The sequence below is a fragment of the Macrosteles quadrilineatus genome, unplaced genomic scaffold (assembly GCF_028750875.1).
Source record: "Macrosteles quadrilineatus isolate MER2022 unplaced genomic scaffold, UCM_ALF_1.0 Scaffold_6__1_contigs__length_79288215, whole genome shotgun sequence".
Taxonomy (NCBI): domain Eukaryota; kingdom Metazoa; phylum Arthropoda; class Insecta; order Hemiptera; family Cicadellidae; genus Macrosteles; species Macrosteles quadrilineatus.
In genome coordinates, this window is record NW_026542599.1 from 62485356 (window position 1) to 62502405 (window position 17050).

Sequence of the window (17050 nt, forward strand, 5' to 3'; positions counted from 1 at the left end):
TACAATTAAATACCTAGGGTAATTAAAGGGGAATTGAAAATTAATAAATAAGAATATTTAAATAGCGTGTATTTGTCAAACAGTGTACAAAATTACAATATAGACAAATATTTACATTATCGAAATAAAGAACGATTTATCACCTTAGAATCAAAGTTTCATGAATACTCAATAAAACTACTATCACAAAATTTAATAGATCTCTAAAAGCTCTACTGACTAGAAAATAATAATTGAATGTTCTAAAGAATTTACAATAGTTAACTAAAGAGATAAAATCTTACATAAACTTAAAACAGTGTTTATGCTCTTATAAAATTATATTTTTGTCTGTAGGCCTATACATTTTAAAATAGATTTTTCACCTACTAGTTCAGAAGTAAACAGATATACTAACATAAAAAAAATAAATGCTTCTGTCTAAAATCAAACATATTTAACACTTTAGAAAGCACAAAGGGAAGGAGGGGATTCTAAAGTGATAGTGATGTTAAACTTTTAGTAGTTTCCTAATACTGCATGATGGGAGGAAAACAGCTGATAAGACTGTTCAGTGTTCACACATTGTTTTCACAGCCACCTAGAATAACTAATTGTTAAGTGATGTGTCAAATGTATCACTAAGAGAAACAGATAACTTATTGTACTTTTGTACTCATTTTAGTGTAGATAGACGCATTATTCTAGGCTCTCTAAATTGAATGACATAATCAGCTAAGAAAAGCCAGAAATAAAATACAGTACATGACCAACATATTCTCTCATAGTATTAACAGAAAATAAAAATAAAAAAGTGGAAACTAACAAATATAGCAAAATGTTTAATTAGGCAAGTAAATATATAGTTTTCAACTATAAACTATTACTTAAACACATTTATTCTAGTTATTAGAGATTGTTTTTTTTTAGTTGAAAACTATACAATACCATTTTTACAAGGAACTCTTTTGGTATTGCTTTTGAAACAGAAAACATTACACTTACTTTGTTCCAGGAATAATAAGATTTTATAGACGTTTTCATCATGAAACATTTTTAAATTATACTTTTCAAGGTGGGTGTATTATTTTACAAGAATCTGCGTTAAGCTTATTTAGCTAGACTACTATTACTATTTGATTAAAACCTTTTTTTAAATTGCTATGATTAATTTTATCACTGGTAAAATGAGTCAGCAATTTGGAGTTTAACTGTGTTATGCATCCATCCAACATTGACCTTTCTATAAAAAGCAAAAGTAATCAACAACCCCATTGATAATGCAGTTATGTTATCCATCTAACAGTGATAAAAGTTAATGAATCACAAATCAACAAGTATAATTTGGGTAACAAAAATAGCTGAGCTAACCAATCTGATATATAACTAGCAAAATCAATGTCTGTACTTTTAACGAATTTTCCCTATGGGGAAGAAGCTGTGATTTTAAAGGCGACAATTTTAACCCAGACATCTTTAACTGATCATTTAAATATAGCCCTATATATTATGTTCATTAGATAGCTAATAAGTCAGTGTATAATTCCTATAACTTAAAACAAAATTAAAGAAAATTTCATAAAAACAAAGTTATCTTTTTTTGATCGCAATTGTCAATTATTGCGATGGAAACTTTTTACATTACCATATTGTGGAATGTTAACAATACTTTGGACCACTTTATTTACTAGTTTATCCCTTTATTTCAGCCCTAACATTATTGCCTGCAGGTCCAAATAGTCCTGACATTTCTGAGCGGTTGTCTTTGGTTTTGTAAGCGCATCAGCTGCCTCCTTGAAGCTCTCCTCGTTTCGTCGGTAGTACATCAACGCATCTAGCTCCAACCTGTTGATTTTCTCCGGCCTGATCTCGTCCATGGAGACGATCTCCGTTACGTAAGGGTTGAAACGGTAATATACATTGGGTGGCAGCAGATCGTTCAGCACAGTGTGCACAGCTGTAGCAAACAAACTATTGTTAAGAGAAACAGTTAGTTGATGCTAAAAAGCGTTAGCAAGGATTGACTTAAGATCCGGGTTTTGCTGGATTTATTCACTTATACTTATACCTTATCATTCCCTTATACCTTATCACAGATACCATTTATTATTAAGCTATCAATTAATTATGCTATTAACAAATGTGGATGTTAGATAGGTAGTAACAAGACAATTTGGGTTGTTCTCTAACAACAACAACCTTAGAAAATTACAATAAAGTTATACTGCACTGGTAAAAAAAGCTTTTTGTTAACACATAAAATACAATTGAGATGTAATATAATTGCCTCTGTCTAGGTTATAACAAAGTCTCATGCTACATAGATTTATTTTATTACCATGACATGTCTTAAGAATCAGTGCAAATAAACTCACTTTATAAAAATATTAGGCTGACATATAATCTTAGTGTTCCTTTAGGAAACCTATTCATTGTGTTTGCCTACTATAATTTCAACAAATTGTTGTTTTATTTTGATATTCAATTGATTTTGATTTGAATTTTATACAGTTCTCTGTGCTCTTGTTTGATTTTTGAGCTTTGGCTGGGTTTATACTGTACTCACAGGGTTTTCAGTAATATCTAACCTAAAAGGACAGAATCAGATTTGAGACCACCCCTCAAAACTTAAACATACTTACTAAATATACGGGAAAAACAACTGTTAACTGGGTGGCAGAATTAAAGCACTGTTACTTTACCTTCAGTGTCTGTAGCACTGTCCAATATCTTGTCAAAGATCTGTTTCCACGAGGTGCCCGTGGTGGGAGCCACAGCAGGCTCTGTGGTGTGAGGTGGTAGATGCCGTCCAGTACCAAAGGACACCACACACTGTATAGGTGCGTCGGGCCACAACTGTTTTGCCTCGTGTATTGCCAGGGCTGTCGGATTGTTCACTAGAATACCTCCGTCCTACAACAGGAGAAATAAGAATAAGTATTCACCCGAGGTGCACCTTGGTTGAGATATATTTCTGTACATGACCAACAAAATTTGAAGAATAAAGGAATAGCTGCTAGCTTACCTTTGAAAAAGTAAAGTGTCAATTAGAGTGGGACAATATGAGCGCACACAAATTTCCTTTCCCACCATCACTGCTTTAGTTATTTTGCTCAGTCATTTCAACAAACGGATTAATTTATTACCACTAACATCAATTATCAATCATTCACGTAGCATGATTCTCGGTGTTGCTGGGAGTCTTTCCCTCATCACCTCCAACACATCTTAATTAAATCGATCTTTACAAGTAATTTGATAGGTACCATTAATTCAATAATTATTAATTTAACAATAATTGATTAATTTAACACCACTAGCATCAAGTAATGTGACTCTCATCGCCTCCTACACCGATAATCCTAATAAAACTGATCTTTACAAGAAGGTCATACACGCAGAAGACACACTAAACATGTTGTCAAACTCTTTGCTACACTTACAAATTTCAACAAGGACAAAACAATGTGTATTTTCGGTGCCTTGTGTGCTTATATGACCTATCTCTACGTTTTCAACTGGTAAGCTAGCTTCTATCCATTTATTGAAAGTTTTCTCATTATAATAATAAATAGCAGAAATCATAATATTTTTCTTTCTTTTCTTTGAATAATAGTAACATTTAGTTTACCAGAAAATGTACAAAGCTTCATTGAAACCTGTACCTCGCAACAAAACTACTAAGCGCCTTATATGTTTAAACAACATGGTTTATCAGGTAATGCCATTAATCCAATTAGCTACTTTGCACCTTGTTGATGAAATTTTCGGACTACAGGCGGAGGTAAGCCTAATTTATCATAAAAGGAGCCTAAGGCTAAGGCAACAGTATGACTTGTAATAAAAATTATTTCTTAAGATTAACATAGTTTAATCATAGTGTTAAAATTAGAATTATCACAGTTTGTTACAAAAATCTGGTACACCAAAACTTATAATACAACCTTGACGCTAGTAACCAACCTGATGCATGAAGTCGCCAAGTTTAAACTCTTCAAAGATGGTCGGAGCCGCAGCCGAGGCACGCACAGCCTCAAACAGTGTATGTCTGCTACTTCCTACGTACTGGCTCTGACGCTGAGGTGGCAGAGAGTAGTTACGGAACACATACGGCATCACATTGGACTTGTTAACTACTGCAGATATAGCCGACATCTGAAAACGGTGGTAATAGGTGTAATGCGAAAAATTTACAGCTCTGGACACTTTCTTGTAAATTTACCAATTTGTTTTCAGCTCAGTATTTTAGTCATTAGCCATCACTGTCGACTCATTTGTAGCCAACATTCTTTTATACTTAATGTTTTAGTTACTCAAATTAGCTACTCTGCACCTTTTTGATGAAATTTTTGGACTACTGTCGACTCATTTGTAGCCAACATTCTTTTATATTTAACGTTTTAAAATCTGGTTAAGAAAACCATAATTTATTTTACTATAGTAATTTAAAGTAAGTAGCAAAAATGTAAGTATTGCAGTAGTGATCTTTGTTTAAAATAATGTGTCTTCACACAGTTACTTCATTCCTAATTTTATCTTTCCTAGCACCGGTAATGCTCTATAAATAATTTCTGGCAGCACTGTCTGAACTGTGACCAAGTGAACGGTAAAACTTGTCGGTAAAATTGAAACATTTTCCAGTTAATGAATATTAATAATATTTGTTTAAGAAACTAGATTTTATATTTTGGAAAAGGGCCTTAATTTACAGCTTTTTAACGAAAAATAATTAACTCTACTATAAACTATAAATTCACCGAGATCTCATTTAATGTTAACAATGTTAAATAAAATCACCGGTTACACTGTGGATTAGTTTAAGCAAACCACTTTAATATACACCAATTTTAAAGAGTCTGCAATTCAAGTAAACAAGATCACTTTGGTGCTATAGTTCAGTTAAAGTTACCCACTGTAGGTGTGTGAACATGCAAAAAGTAGGGTAGTCACATAATGCTACTACTGTACCAAAACATCTGCTAGCTGCCAACAGGACTTTGTAAATACTCAAACACAAACATAAACCAATTCTTTAAACAACCATCAATTTCAGCCCCCGAGGTTTTGAGTTTACTTTAAATACCACAAATGTTTAATGGCTTTAAAGTTATGAATGCTGCAACCAGTGTTTCCACACGACAAAAAGTCCTGCATTTATGTCATGGAAATTCCGTTTTTTGTGCATGGGTTTTTGTAAAAAATCCTGTTCTATCCCAAGCAAAATTATTGATGTTATCATTAAAAAATTACTTATCAATTGACAGTTAAACACCTCTTTAAAGCTTGTTTTGTTTTTATAATCTCATTTTGTCTTGCATCCTGTTTTAATCTCTCGCATGGTCTAAAAAATCCTGTGTATGCGAACACTGTCTACAAACCTCTAGGCCTAGCTTAGATTAAGTGTGTAAAACGGTTCCGGGCAAGATACTTGTGTGTGAAGGTTTGACATTCACCTTGGGACAGTTGGCCGCTCTGTTAGTCTCCAGAAAACTTCTGTCGCCCAGGTAAGACTTGAGCAGAGCCTCCCAAACTGAAGTGTCGTAGTACGCGTGGTTCCACACCATCTTGGTGGTGCCCCAGAATGCACTCTGTGTGAACACCTTGATACTCATCTCCTTGTAGATCTTCTGTACCTCGTCCAGCGTCTTGCCTGGTGGAGGCCCTGTGGATCAAACCTCAGATTAGAACTCTAAAACGCAACATATAAGATGTGCATTCTGAGGTGAAGGATTAGATGCTAGCCTTGTTACTGACTAAGATCAGTCAGGTCATTGGCCAGGAACATTTATTAAAAGATCAAGTACCAATCCATAAAAAACAACTGACCTTTTTCAGTATCAAACCAGCCAGCTTCTAACTATAGTCTGTTCACAAAATTTAGGTGGTTTGAGGGGAAGTTCCCCCACTACTTTTCTTTGCCTAATTTATATGTTGCAGCTGATTGATGTTTTGGCAAACCTCAGCTGTTGAGCAATGTTTTTTTACACGGTAGAGTTTCTACTTTTAGATTACTTAGAGGGGATTGATTTCTTCCTCTAAAACCGCCTAAATTTTGAGAAAAGAGTACAGTAGGTGTGCACTATATTGACTCAGCTACCCAGCTGGATAATTAGTTGATATATAAAATATATGTTTGTAGGTACAATTTCTCATAAAACTCTGCCTTATCTTGTTTATTGTAACTTACTGCATGTCAACATCTAAACCAATATTTGGATGACTTCCCTAACCTGAACCAACCTATCTGGCCTGAGGGGAGATTTTGGCTCAAAAAAACAATGTTTGGACTATTAGACGAAATGAAAAAAGGCTTAGTTCAAACTTTCATAAGCTAATCTGCTACCGTTGCCGGACTTGTTGCACAGTAGGATAGCCATTTATGTTTGCTTTGTTTACATTTGTGTTTTGGGTAGTGTTTAATGTATTATTTTCATGTTTTTACATTGTTGCAGCCCCAGGAACTAGACCAGTCAGTAGCATTTTATTGACAAAGATTTGGAATGCAGATCGGGGATAATGTGTATTTAAATTTTTCCTTTCCAAAATCACAAAACTTTTTTAAAGTTTTTATGATATCAGTAACTCACCGACTCCACACATCAATATGGCCCCTGTGCTGACTCCACAAATGTAGTCAAAAAGCATGTGAATTGGTTGGCCAGTCAGTTCTTCCAGCTTCTTTAGCATCTGAATGACCACCACTCCTCTAAAATAAAAAACGCTAAATTGAAAATCTGTAAATTTACATGTAACAGTACTTAATACAGGTACAGCTTATGGTGGGTTCCAACCCCAGATGGGTTGTTAAATAGCACAGCATGTTTCCGTTAGTGGTTAGTGTGATTATAACTCAAGCTTCCTGGGCAAAGTCCCTATTTCTGGTCTAACTAGTCCAGGGTATGTTACTAGCCTGATTGCCAAGTGGCCTTATGGCATATCCACACATTTTGAGGGATTTGGACCACTTTCCTTCCAAGCGTATGGGTCAAAATGCTACTGCTAACATAAGTTTAACTGGCAAAGAAACTAACAAAAATAATAATAGCCTGTTAGGTTATATATTAATTAGCCTAATATAGTAGATGGATGTACCTGATCCCACCGCCGTCTATAGCCAGTATCCGGATACCTTGGCCAGGAAGTGGTCCTGCGTAGCCCAGCATTGCAAACGCTTCTCTCAATACTGACTGTGTTGCTTCATCCCTCGTCTTGTGACGCACATTTAGTAACAGCCGGATAGCACCATCCTTCACATATTGAGAATGTTATCAATACGCTAATGATTTATTAAATCTACTTTATAAAAATGTGTTTTAAACGAATTATTATAGGCCTAATTATTTTAGACTCAAATTGACAAGAATTCAAGTGGGTGGTCTATTTTATTGCAATTTGAATATGGATGGTTTGTATGAGATACATCTTGAGTTTTTTTTGGAAATTTGTTGACAGGAACATGAAGTGGAAGAAAAATATAAAAACAATCCTGTCAAAGGTTAATCATCACCCTTTACCTAATGGTTGGAAAAATTTACCATTATTGTAGGCTTAAAATTTTAATTTCCTGGATTAGGCTATTGAAAACATTTAGTTTATTTTTTATTTGTGATAAAATTTACCTTCACTGCAAGTCTTTTAGCCTGAGGGAACTGGTGTAGATGAGCAAGAAGATCTTCAATTCGTTTGAGTCTGGACTGTGGATTCTCAGCGGTTGATATCAAGGACAGAACATGATGTGTTCTCGACTTGACACTTTCCTGTAAATATGATCTCAGATAAGCAAGATGCAAAGACAAGATCAAAAACTTTTAAGTTAGCTGTAAAAAGGTCAGGTGATCTAGACACATTTTGCGAAAATATTTTAAATCGATGATTACAATTTGATTTTCTAGGATGATCTTCAAAAACTACAACGCAAGCCAGCTTCCAAAACTGTCATAATTTGTAGCCTATTTACAATAAACTAGCAGTTACCCATGGGTTTCATCCCGTTTGACTTTATATATGTATTAATAAAACTATTGATTGGTTAAGTTTATCTGAAATAAACAAAACAGAATACAGTATTACAAACAAATAATTACACCTGATTTTAATAAGGTAATAAATTGAAATAATAACAAACAAATAAGTACAGCTGATGTTAGTTTATGGGAGTGTGACTTAGTTTTCTCAAAAGTTCGTGGGTACTTTGGGATTTATATATGGGTCATTTTCAAACTGGATGCAACTTTACAGTCCTAAACATTTTAGGATTAAAAAAATATATATATCTTAACAATTTTAGTTAAAAAAAAGTATTGAGTGAAGAAACACATATATAAGAACACACTTTTGAATTGTCATTGATTTTTGAGTCATAATTTCTTTCATATAAAATTTTGAATCTAGGTAAGTCATTGTTTTACTACTGTCCTTTAACATGAACTTAACGATATAACTTTTAATTAAGCTGTTTGCAGCAAGTATATAATGTAAATACCTTATTAACAATGAAGTATTTTAACCATAAAGAAACATTGATAGCAAAATTCAATTTTAATATGCATATATTTTTTTATAACAATTTTTGAACAACTGTCCCCCACAATCGGTCCTGAGTGTTACTTCAGGAATGTTACCCAATGAAAACAGGTAAAAAAGGGAAATTTTGTTTTGTTTTGTTGGCAATAAGCAGCCATATTGTTTCTAGTTTCCAGCAATGTGGAAGTTTATGATTTAAGTTAGAAGAAAACCAGAATACATCAAGAATACGTTTTAATAATGATAAGTATTTTAATTCATTGTCAAGAGTGTTACTATTTTTTTAAAGTGATATGCATACTTTAGAAAAGTTTACTTAATATCAGTTGTTTAGTGTTGATGTACTATGAATGTAAACCTAACCTCCAAATTCTGGTCTTTACCCAGAGTCCACTTTTATAATTGAATAGTAACATTAGTCAGGAGTGTTACCTGTCAGGAGTGTTACCTACAGTCATGAATGTTACTGAATATAAAAATAATATAACTGAATATAAACTTTTATATAGGCCTATTTACTTTTTTTGTTAGAAAATACACTTTTATAATTAAAAACTGGCTTTATTTTATTGAATTCCCAATGTATAATTCAGGAGTGTTACTTATTGTCATGAGTGTTACCTACAGTCATGAATGTTACTGAATATAAAAATAATAAAAACTAGTATAGAAAACTCTAAGTTTGTATATTTAGTCGTTTGTTTATATTAAGGAAAGATATCAATACACACTAACAACAATCATTGATAATCGATTGAAATTTTCTTGGTTATGTTGAGTAAATTAAAAAAATATAGTTTCTTTTCTGCTGTCAGGTAACACTCCTGACACATAAAAGGTTAATAACAAAAAATAAAATAAAAAAATTCTAAAAACAATATATTATAAGGTCTAGTAAGTTATTAATGACACCATGTTGTTCCAGTATAAATTTTTTTTATTCAAAGAAACAGTTTTTCCATAATCTTATTACAGTAACACTCATGACATTTTAAGGGTATTACCCAATAAAAAACAGTAAAAAATCATAAATTACTGGATAAACTAAAAAAATTTCTATTAGGTAGTGTTTATTAATATATGTTGAAATGTTGTTTGTAAAAACAAAGGGGCTCTAGCAAAGTTTTTATTTAATCCATTCTTAACTTGAAAGTTGCATTCAATTTGAAAATGACCCATATGGATAGATAGATGGATAGATTAAAGCCTATAAATGACATTAAAAATCACAGAAAAAATCTGATGAGAACTGGCTGCAATTTTCTGAATTTCTATAAAATTTAATAAAAGAAATAAACAGCTCTCACAATTCTTATCCAACTCTTAATTGTGCATTATTCTATTCTAGCAATCGTTAACTAGGCTGCAACCAACTTTAAAAAATAACACACAGCAATTTCTTGGTAGCCTAATAATTTAACTGTGAGGATTGGATCATACCTTGGAAGCCACTGCATCCGTCCTGACTTTCCACTTTGGTACTAAAGCTTGGCTGTTTGGTTTTTCTGTTATTTGTTGCGCCCCAGAAAGTCGCTGCTGGATTCCCTTTATGACTCCGTAAGCATAATCCTGGAAAGGCTCTGAGGTTCTCCCTACATCAGGAGGTTGAGGATCTATTGTTTGTGTGGTCGAGACTGACTTTACACTTGCGACGTCACTCTGATTCAATGGATCCACACGGTCTGGTGAGTTGGGATCTTTTTGGTCCACATGTTTCTTTCTAGTTGTTACAGGAAGTGTTTGCATGACACCAGTAAGATGTGGAAATTTCTGCAGCAAATTTATCCATTCTTTTGATATGGGATACATGTTGCTCTTTTCGCTTTGTGACCTGGTTATCAAATCACGCAGCTGGTTTATTACTTTCCACTGGCTCAAAGACATATTCTTCAAATTTGTCTTGAGACGGAATTTGGAAGTGGAGGGAAGTGTCTGTTGTTGACTGGCACTCTTTGTGTTAATATGCCTAAAACAATCATAAATGCCGTTTTAAAATAAAATAAGTTAAGTTAACTTACCTGAGACTTTGTTTGATGTAAGTATGGTTGCTTTGTTCATGAGTGCCAAAAGGTCTAGTTGACTACCGGTACATTTTGGACTAAGATTGATCTAATAGGTACTCATACATAATGAACAAGGTAGGCTACTGTATTAAAATGGTAGGCCTACCCTGCACAACTAAGATTATAAACAGACTTTTTAGAAAATATAAATAGGCCTACATCATAACTTAAACGAATTGAAGTTTTTAAGTTACTGTGCTAGCATAACTTAGTGTCATAGTCATAATTAAAGGCATTGACAGGTCAATTTCAATTGAATATGCTTGGTTTTTTTTCACAGACAACAAGTTAAGCGTAGGCCTAATCAGAAGGTAAAATATCAAAATTGTACTTAGCTACTTACGTACGCAAAGGCCACAGTCAACCATATATATAGGTATATATTTTAATCCTAACCTAGGTCTAACCAGTATTACTTACATTTCTATAGCCTACAGTTTCAGTCCTTTAGTGCAGGGTTTTGCCTGCTCTACTCTGCCTAGTTATTAAATTACTGGGAATGCTTATGAGGATTGTTTACCATTTGCATTATGACGATAACACTTAAAAAAAAAAACAAATAGGCTATAAGTAATAAATTAACAAACAGGCTTAATTATGTTTGTTGTTAAGAGCAAAAGACTCATACAATATGTTACGTAACGTAGGACCTTTGTAAGACCCTAGATGTGTTTGTGCCGTAACATGGACAATAACTACGGCGATTTTACGGTACTAATTTATTTGCTTGTTATGTTATGTATTTGTTAGCACTCAGTAGGCCTATTCATTAATTTTTGGAGTATGTGAATAGTACCTAGCCATCTTTCTTGTATTGTTATGTAGGCCTATAGCCTAATGGTTTTGCCGTTGGAATGAAATAAAATAAAATAAAAAATAAAAAAAACAAAGTTAAAGGCTAGGGCTAGTAGGCCGAAACTAAAAGGCTAAATTAAGTTAGTAAGGTATCAACTAACAGTGCAATAATTCAATAGGCCTAGGTTTTAAATCAACTTCGTACATGAACCCTAATGACCATAAATTAATTTATCTACCTTGATCAAACAAATAACTTGCTAACAATCTGAAAAATAGAAACCAGACCAGATTGGATCTTTGTTCTAACGTTGGTTCTAACCAAAGTCTGACATCAGTGAGAATATAGACGTTATTATACAAAAGCATTTTACTCACCGTAGCCAATTGCAAGTTCCATTATGGAGATAAAGACTAAACTATGATAATTTCGACATAATTTCTTGCTAGAATTCCTGATTTTAATCTAAATGTTATCACCATTCAACATACAAACTGAAGGAAGATTGACTAACCAACCAACTGTCAAAATGTCAAGAGCAGAAGCTACTCGAAGTCGAAGTAGAAAAACAAATCTCGCAATCCTATTGGTTGAAACCATCGTTGAAACCTAACAGCTGTGAGAAAGTGTTGTCGTCGTATGGTCTGATTTGACGTCATGGGATCGCACCATTTACAAGGTCATCCATATACTTGAAGAGCTTCTTGGATTATCATTATTGTCAATGCATAAAATTGTTTATCCATTATTCTCCCTAATATTGCTCTCCAAAAATCGATATAAAATCTGTATACATAATGCAATATGTATCGATATTACAATATTTTTTAATTGTTTGATTTTTAATAACTTTTCACATAAGTATTAATTAACTAATATAATCAATGATTTAATATTATATATTTTTAATTAGACATGTTATTGTAAATTTATTTTGCTCCCTGAAAACGCTTTTTAGAGTGAAAGAAAATTCCTATATTTAGTACTACATTTCATTCCTTTTAGCGAATTTCCCCTTATAAAGATTGCCATTGTACTCATGGTAAGACCTTGCCCCAGGACCGATTTACTTTTTCGTCTTGAGGTCCCTAGAGAACAAAAACACCATCCGTTCAAATTCATATATATATATATATATATATATATATATATATATATATATATATATATATATATATATATTATTTGTATTTCATTTATATTTATTACTTATTTATTTATTTTATTTATATTTATTATTTGTATTATTTATTTATATTTATTTGCACCCTCCCTGTTGCAGCAAACCTAAGTACTTGTTAAACTAATTCTATTTAAATAGGGAATAAATGTAATATATTTAAGGAGACATTTTAGTGTAAATCTAAAGAGGCAAATGGAAATTCGTTAAGTCTGCAGGTTTGCTGCGGCGAGGGTATTTTTTATTACTAGGTAGACGATAAAATTCTCTTGACAGAAATATCAAGAAATTACAAAAATGCATTTCAGTTATATTTTAATTTTACTCACCTACTCAAACAAGTACACCTCCTGTACTTCGAAATCCCTTTGCTGAGAGACATTTTCGTGAAGATGAGAATTTTGGAATTATTTATTACTATTGGGTAGTTCAAAAAAACACTAAACTTGGTTGTCACTATTCAGATGAATTCACTGGATTCGCGAAAACCAACGAACAATTGACAAGTTGCACTGTTCTAAAGCACTATCCTCCTCCAACTAACTGACATTTGGTGGTTCTCGTTGCTTTTATAACCTCAAGGCGAGCCCCCACTACGTAATGTTGTTGTTGTTGTTTACTACTTAGCTCATTCATTTGATACGTAGGCTACTGATGTGGATGTTGTTTACTGATAAATTCACATGCGAATGTGCTAAAATTGGAACCGCGTTGTCGACATTTGCAGTTTCAGCAATCAGCATAACATCATTAAGGGGATTTGATATAATTTCTAGATTAAATTGTGATGTACGTAAATGCAGTTATGATGTAAATGTTAGTGTCAAAACAAAAGTTCATTAGAGATTGTATACTCGTTTGTACATTCCATTTAGCTACAAAGCATGCATAGTGTTAAATAGTATATATTTTTAAAGAGTTTATATTTATTTATATAAAAAAAGTGTTTATTTCTATATCATCTAATATTTTGAATTGTTATCTCATTCGCTTATAGCCAAAGAGGCCTGATTTAAAATACCCCTGCCTAGGGTTTATTTATAAAAAAAAATAGACTTTCTCTTTGAAACACGTTTTCAGTTACTCCATTACATAAAGAGTAAAACGGTTTCTTAGTAATTTTTTTAAAATTTGAGTTAAACTCTTTAGTCGATTAGTGGCCAATAATTAATACATTAAGTACTGATGACATATTGTATTCAGTGTTTCCACACTACCAAAAACATAATCCCGCTTACTAGGTCAAGAAATCCCGTTTAATCCCGCTTTTAAATTGTGAAAAAATCCCGTTTTATCCCGCATGATTTTTTTTGTTCAATCCCGTCCCCGAGTATTATATTTGACGTATCATGTTTGCAAATTTGTTTAAACCAAAACCTTACTATCGTATTTTGCTACAGTATTTCAATCAATTGGAGTTGGTTTTTCTCTGAAATTAAGCAGAAAAAAAATCAATAATAGTCTTGACAGCCGAAAATCCCGTTTTATCCCACAACCTGTTTTAATCCCGTTCAAGCAGGTCTAAAAGTCCCGGTTTCGGGATAATAATCCCACGAACGGAAACACTGATTGTATTGTTACATTTGACCAGATGACATTAACTGTCATTGGGCTATGAACTATAGTTCGGCCGCATAGAAAACGACCTGCGCGCTAATGCTAAACCAATGCTAGAGGAGGTCGCTTTCTAAGCGGCCGAACTATAATAATGCTATCCAACAAAAAGGTTGACGATTGATAGTAACAATAAGACCAGGGTTTGGTCAGCTCCCTTTCAAAATATAAAAAATCCATTAGACAAAAATTATAAGAACAATATAATTGGACAAATTATAGCACTTCCAATTATGCGGCATTAAACCACAAAAATCTCATGTTATCCCGAAACAGGTGAAATATCCCATTATTGGGATAAAATCTCCCTGGACTCGGTCTAGGTTGGTCTAGATTTGGGAATCGCGACGGGAGACTGGCACAGATAAGGTCTGTATTCATTGCAGATACACATCACGTGATCTCTTCAGCCAATGGGAACTCACTGAAATGGTCCGATAATATACGTCATGATTCCAGAACTAACAATACGCCATCCTTGTTATATGTTACCATAAAAATGTTGACTACTGAATCTACGGAGAACATTTTAAAAGCAGCTTTTGAAATTGACAAATTTGACTTTTTACTGTTGTAAATACCACGTTTAATTTTGTTAATCAATTAAAAAATTCAATAAGTTTTTATTAAATTTACAGATTTTTACCTTTAGTAGGTATAGTCATTTTATAACAATGTACAATTCATAACTAAGTTCATTATAATTCATTGATTATAATTCATTATAATCGCAATTTATAAGTTAAATAGTATTACCATAATAAACTTCCCGTATGGGTTTGCCACTCTTGTGGGTACGTTATCGTTATTTAGGTATGGTAGTTTAGAGTGCATATGCACTGTTTGCACTAAAACTAGGGGATTGGCTCATGCAATAATGTTTTTTTAATAGGCTACAGTTGATCTATTAAAGATGTGATGTCTTCTTCATCATCCAAAATCCAATGGAATAATAAAATACATTATCTTTCCAAGCCGCGTGCTTTGTACTACAGTATGATCCCAGACGAGAAGTGCTGGCTGCGGAGCGATACAGAGTCTACCTCAACAATGCTGGCGGTGGCGGAGGCGGAAGATAAAAATAGTTCCTCAGGCCGCCACAGCCGCTCGTGGCGCCAAGGTCGACATCACGCCACTCTTGTGTACTCTATGTGGAGGTCGGCGAACTTGTTTAGCATATCGCACCATACTCTGTACTACTTTGATATAAATAAAGCTGCTAAGACCATTTAGACTTTAACCTGACAAGCATGATTGCTTATTAAAAGATTAGAAATGTTGCATGTCTTAAAAGTGTGATAACTGACTAATTTTTAACGACACGTTTCCGGATTCTTTCAAGATACAGTATAGAGAAATTATAATTAAACTTTGCATCAAACATGTGGCAACATATCAATAGTTTCACGGCAGGAATGGGGTACAAAACATTTTCACTACTTCATTTCACTAAACTTTATACTTTAAAAGGATGGTCGATGTGATTTCACCTTCTGATCTTAGTCAGTAACTCATAGTAAATTTGGGCTAAAATAGACCCTACACCTTGGTGTCGTCTCCATCTTAATTGATAATGATACTGATGTCACGGTTAGAAAGGTGCTTTTCTTGTCCTGAAAACATGATAACTAAATATAGGTATTTTATTATACATTTTCTAATGTATACATTAGTTGTAAAATTTCCATTGGATATTATAATAGCTTCTCAAGAGTATTTACACTAATAAATTACAGTTTTGTATTCTATTTTACCCTCAAAAAGTCTGATATTACGTATTTTGCATAACGAGGTTTAGCATACAAGGCCGCTGCGCTGGTGTATGGCAACTTCGCAACGGCCTGTTGCCATGGAAACAGTAATAACAACGTGTAAACATAAAGATTGCGCAGAAGTTCCATTGTTAATAGTGCAACAGCTGTTTCGGTAGGCCTGGTCTGCGGCGTTGCCACTTTTGTCTCTCCATGGCCTTGTATTAGAGGAAGGCATGATTTAAGTAATACATGGTAATACTATAGACTAAAGGTGTGGATATCTACAGTACTAATTTAATCTATGGTGATGCGAACAACAATAAATCACCTCCATATGTAGTCAATTTCGATATCCAGCCGTATCGCTAACAGAACTGTTGATACTCAGTCGATTGTTATCCGACCTCGTAACAAATTTTTAACCTTGAATTGAGTTTTATCTGCCGGCATTGGTATGTTCTTGGGGCATTTTAAAACTTGTGTGTGTCAATAAAGTACTGTAATTGTCTTTGTTTCATTAATTTGATGCATTTGAACATTCATTTCGTTATTTAGTCAGAATTTAAAATGCTGGCAATATAATCGATTATCAAATTGTTAAGTGTTTGAAGAATAATAAATACAAATGCAAACAAATCATCATTTTAAAAATGCGGTCAAAAGATGGTTTTTATTTATTTTTTAGTTTTGACGAATGCATAATCTAAATAGTAATTTAAAATTTACGCCAATAATTGATATTTGAAAAAAACTAGTACCTTAGACTAAATTCTGAAAGTAAAAAGTTCAGATTTTCCAGAAACGTTTACTTATCTATTTATTTGTTAGTGACTACAAACGCCAGTGGCAACTGTCCAATCCCTAGAATTGAATTCCTAAAAATCCGTAACTTGAAAACATAACTGCATATCTAAATTTTACAGATAGTTATGCAACACGAGGGTGGTTTTTTATTTGATATAAAACTAATTAAAAATAATCATTAGAACAAATAGGTACCGAATTGGATAAGTTTTATGAAAGGCCTACACTGTTCAAACGCACATGACACAGGAAATATAGTTATATATATCGCTGGAAATTAGTTGCTTTCCAAATAGGATAATAGTGTTAATTCTACGAGATAACTAGAATTTAATGT

General features: G+C 33.2%; 1 protein-coding gene across 2 annotated transcripts; it reads right to left on the bottom strand.

Annotated features, from left to right (window-relative positions):
- Positions 1-318: 318 nt before the first annotated feature.
- LOC128996494 (calcium-independent phospholipase A2-gamma-like) lies at positions 319-13060 on the bottom strand. Of its 2 annotated transcripts, none has more exons than XM_054421864.1 (9): positions 12871-13060; positions 9943-10468; positions 7599-7736; positions 7072-7226; positions 6567-6685; positions 5433-5641; positions 3943-4134; positions 2682-2892; positions 319-1936 (listed from the first exon to the last, which is right to left on the bottom strand). In XM_054421864.1, the coding sequence occupies exons 1-9, from the start codon at positions 12921-12923 to the stop codon at positions 1680-1682; spliced, it is 1860 nt and encodes a 619-aa protein (XP_054277839.1). In that variant the 5' UTR covers positions 12924-13060; the 3' UTR covers positions 319-1679. The 2 variants fall into 2 exon arrangements, with proteins under 2 accessions (XP_054277839.1, XP_054277841.1); XM_054421866.1 differs by lacking the exon at positions 12871-13060 and adding an exon at positions 11739-11855.
- Positions 13061-17050: the final 3990 nt, after the last annotated feature.

Bases quoted from the DNA above. Each gene is read 5' to 3' on its own strand.
- LOC128996494 (XM_054421864.1), bottom strand. From the start codon at position 12,923: ATGTCTCTCAGCAAAGGGATTTCGAAGTACAGGAGGTGTACTTGTTTG. The intron at 5,642-6,566 runs GTGAGTTACTGA...TTTGATCCACAG, and splicing joins CATATTGATGTGTGGAGTCG to GGCCTCCACCAGGCAAGACG. The intron at 1,937-2,681 runs GTAAAGTAACAG...TGTTTGCTACAG, and splicing joins CAGTGCTACAGACACTGAAG to CTGTGCACACTGTGCTGAAC.